Source organism: Trypanosoma equiperdum, assembly GCF_001457755.1.
Source record: "Trypanosoma equiperdum strain OVI genome assembly, contig: ctg_1573, whole genome shotgun sequence".
Taxonomy (NCBI): Eukaryota; Euglenozoa; class Kinetoplastea; order Trypanosomatida; family Trypanosomatidae; genus Trypanosoma; species Trypanosoma equiperdum.
In genome coordinates, this window is record NW_027123586.1 from 7620 (window position 1) to 9953 (window position 2334).

Consider the following 2334-nt stretch of genomic DNA (forward strand, 5'->3'; position numbering starts at 1 on the left):
GGCAACATATCATTAAACTTTAGCGTATATCTTCTGAGGAAAAAAAAAGTGAGGAAAGAAGTTTCTCAAAGAGTGGAAACACTACACAGCGGTGGTCGTAACGCATCATCTTCCTAAAGAATTTTTTTTTCCAGTACGTGCGCAGTTCCGACCATTTGTTAAGTGAACATATTTAACCTTTTCTTCAACTTCCTTTAAAGTATTTAAAAGAGAAGTAAATCAAAAAAAAAAAAGAAATGATGAGATGAGATGACATGAGGTGAAAAGATACTGAGGAATATTAATATTTTCATAGTGAGTGGTAATGACATAATTAAAGGAAAAAATAAAAAGAAACAGTCTTGTGTTAGTTGAAGCGTGGTAGTAACCAATTAAAGTCAGTTAAAAGAAGAGGAAGAGAAAAAAGAAAAAAAAACAGTAAAGAGGGAGTTACCACTTAGAGAGAAAGGAAATAAAATAAAGGAAAAATAAAAGGAAAAAGGAATTTAAAAAAAAACAAATAAATGTGTTGGCCCCTCCTTCACTGCCATCTATAAATAAAATCAGGGGTACATATATACAAGCGCACCCGCAAATATAAAAATAAACAAATATGTATATATTTATTGAGACAAATGCGCACGTGTGTATGTACTTATACGTAACAATCATAAATACAACAAATAAGAGGGAAAAGACGAAACAAAATAAAATGGAAAAAAATGAAAAAGATAAAAAAGGAAAGACAATTAAATTGAGTTAAAATATAACAAAATAAAATAAATAGGGAGGAAAACAAAGGAAGAAAGTTAAAAGTGAAGCGGTAAAATAACTGCAACAGACGGAAAGGAGGTGGAATGGCTCCCAGACGCACACATCCGTGCGCACACGTTTGTAAAAACTTTACAATCGCACTCACTTGCTAAATAATAAAATAAAAAGGAAAATAAATCTGAAAGGAGAAAGAAAAAGAAATGAAAATTTTTTTTAAAAAGGTAAGTGGAAGAAAAAATTTATAAAATTTATAAAAAAGGACGACCTGCAGATAACAGCTTATTCCTCCCCTTTCTATTATTATTAGCAGACAAGAAACATAATATCTTTTTTTTTTCATGTCTGTAAACAATATAAAATGAGGAGGTAAAGTAACGAAATAAGAAAAAAAAAGATAAATTACAACAAACTGAAAGATGCGACAAAGCGAGAGGGAAAATAATAATAATAATAATAACGGTAAAACAAAGAAGTGATCAAGAAACAAACAAACAAAATTTAAGCCGTCTTGAAACACTACTTTTTTTTGGGAGGGGACGTACACGTGCGATCGAAGGTATCTTGTTAAAAATAACTGAACAACTACCACATTTTATTAATTATGTTTCCTACAATCACTTTTATATCAACCATAAATGAGCATATATAATTAACACAATATCATATTTAAAACTTACATACACACCACAGTGCATTGCATATATCGACTGGAGCCGTCATAATACGAAAAGAAGAAGAAATAAAACAAGGAAAATAAATGAATAAGCGGTGCAGAGGAAACACAAATGAGGGGATGATCGAAAAATAATAATAAAAATAATAAAAATAAAAAGCGGTTTGCTCGTACGGCTTTGGCTCAACCCACAGCAGCGCCCCAAATGGTGGCACCGGTGCCAAATACGATGACAAACACGCCGCCTGCCAAAAGTAAGTAAGTTGCAATGTAATATGCAGGACCCACCTTCTGCCATGTGAAGTCACCCGAATACATCACAAGCAGCGCGGGAAAAATAAAACCAAGTGAACCACCAGTAATGGAACCAGCAAAACCGAATACTGTATTGATCTTTGGGATGAATAGCCCTAAAAGGAGAATAATACCAGACAAGACCAAAACTGTAACGCAATGCTTCCAAAAAGGCAGCTTATCCGCAGTTACTCCAACAATGCTGTACAATGAATTGCGAAGTGCCATGGCAAGCAGTGCATACGATACACACAACTTCACCAATATGCCAACCATTGCAACCATCATTTCGGGTTCATTCACGGGATCGTACATGAGCAAAATTGAACCGGTAACATCACGGCCAAAGTCCATGTAACCGAAAAAGGCCGTTAGAGCGTACAAAACAAAACAAAGTGCATTGGCTACGGTGGCTGCGATAACAAACTTACGCACGGAGCGATCCTTCATGTCCACATAGACCTCATATGCTGTAACTTGCGAAATAAAGGCAAACATAAATACTCCCAATCCTTCAATTGCCTTGTTTCCGGTGTTGAAAAGGATAATTTCAGCTGTATCACTCTTTCCAACACTAACGCTCTTAATATTCTCCGGAAGCCCATTTAGACACG

General features: G+C 34.8%; 1 protein-coding gene across 1 annotated transcript in view; it reads right to left on the reverse strand.

The window, feature by feature from the left end:
- Window positions 1-1609: 1609 nt before the first annotated feature.
- Window positions 1610-2334, reverse strand: part of TEOVI_000841200 (amino acid transporter 1, putative) — a gene marked incomplete at both ends in the record, with an annotated part of 1317 nt that continues 592 nt past the window's right edge. The window contains one exon of the mRNA XM_067222150.1: window positions 1610-2332. Coding sequence (XP_067078251.1) covers window positions 1610-2332 — 723 coding nt within the window. The remainder of the gene's footprint in view (window positions 2333-2334) is intronic.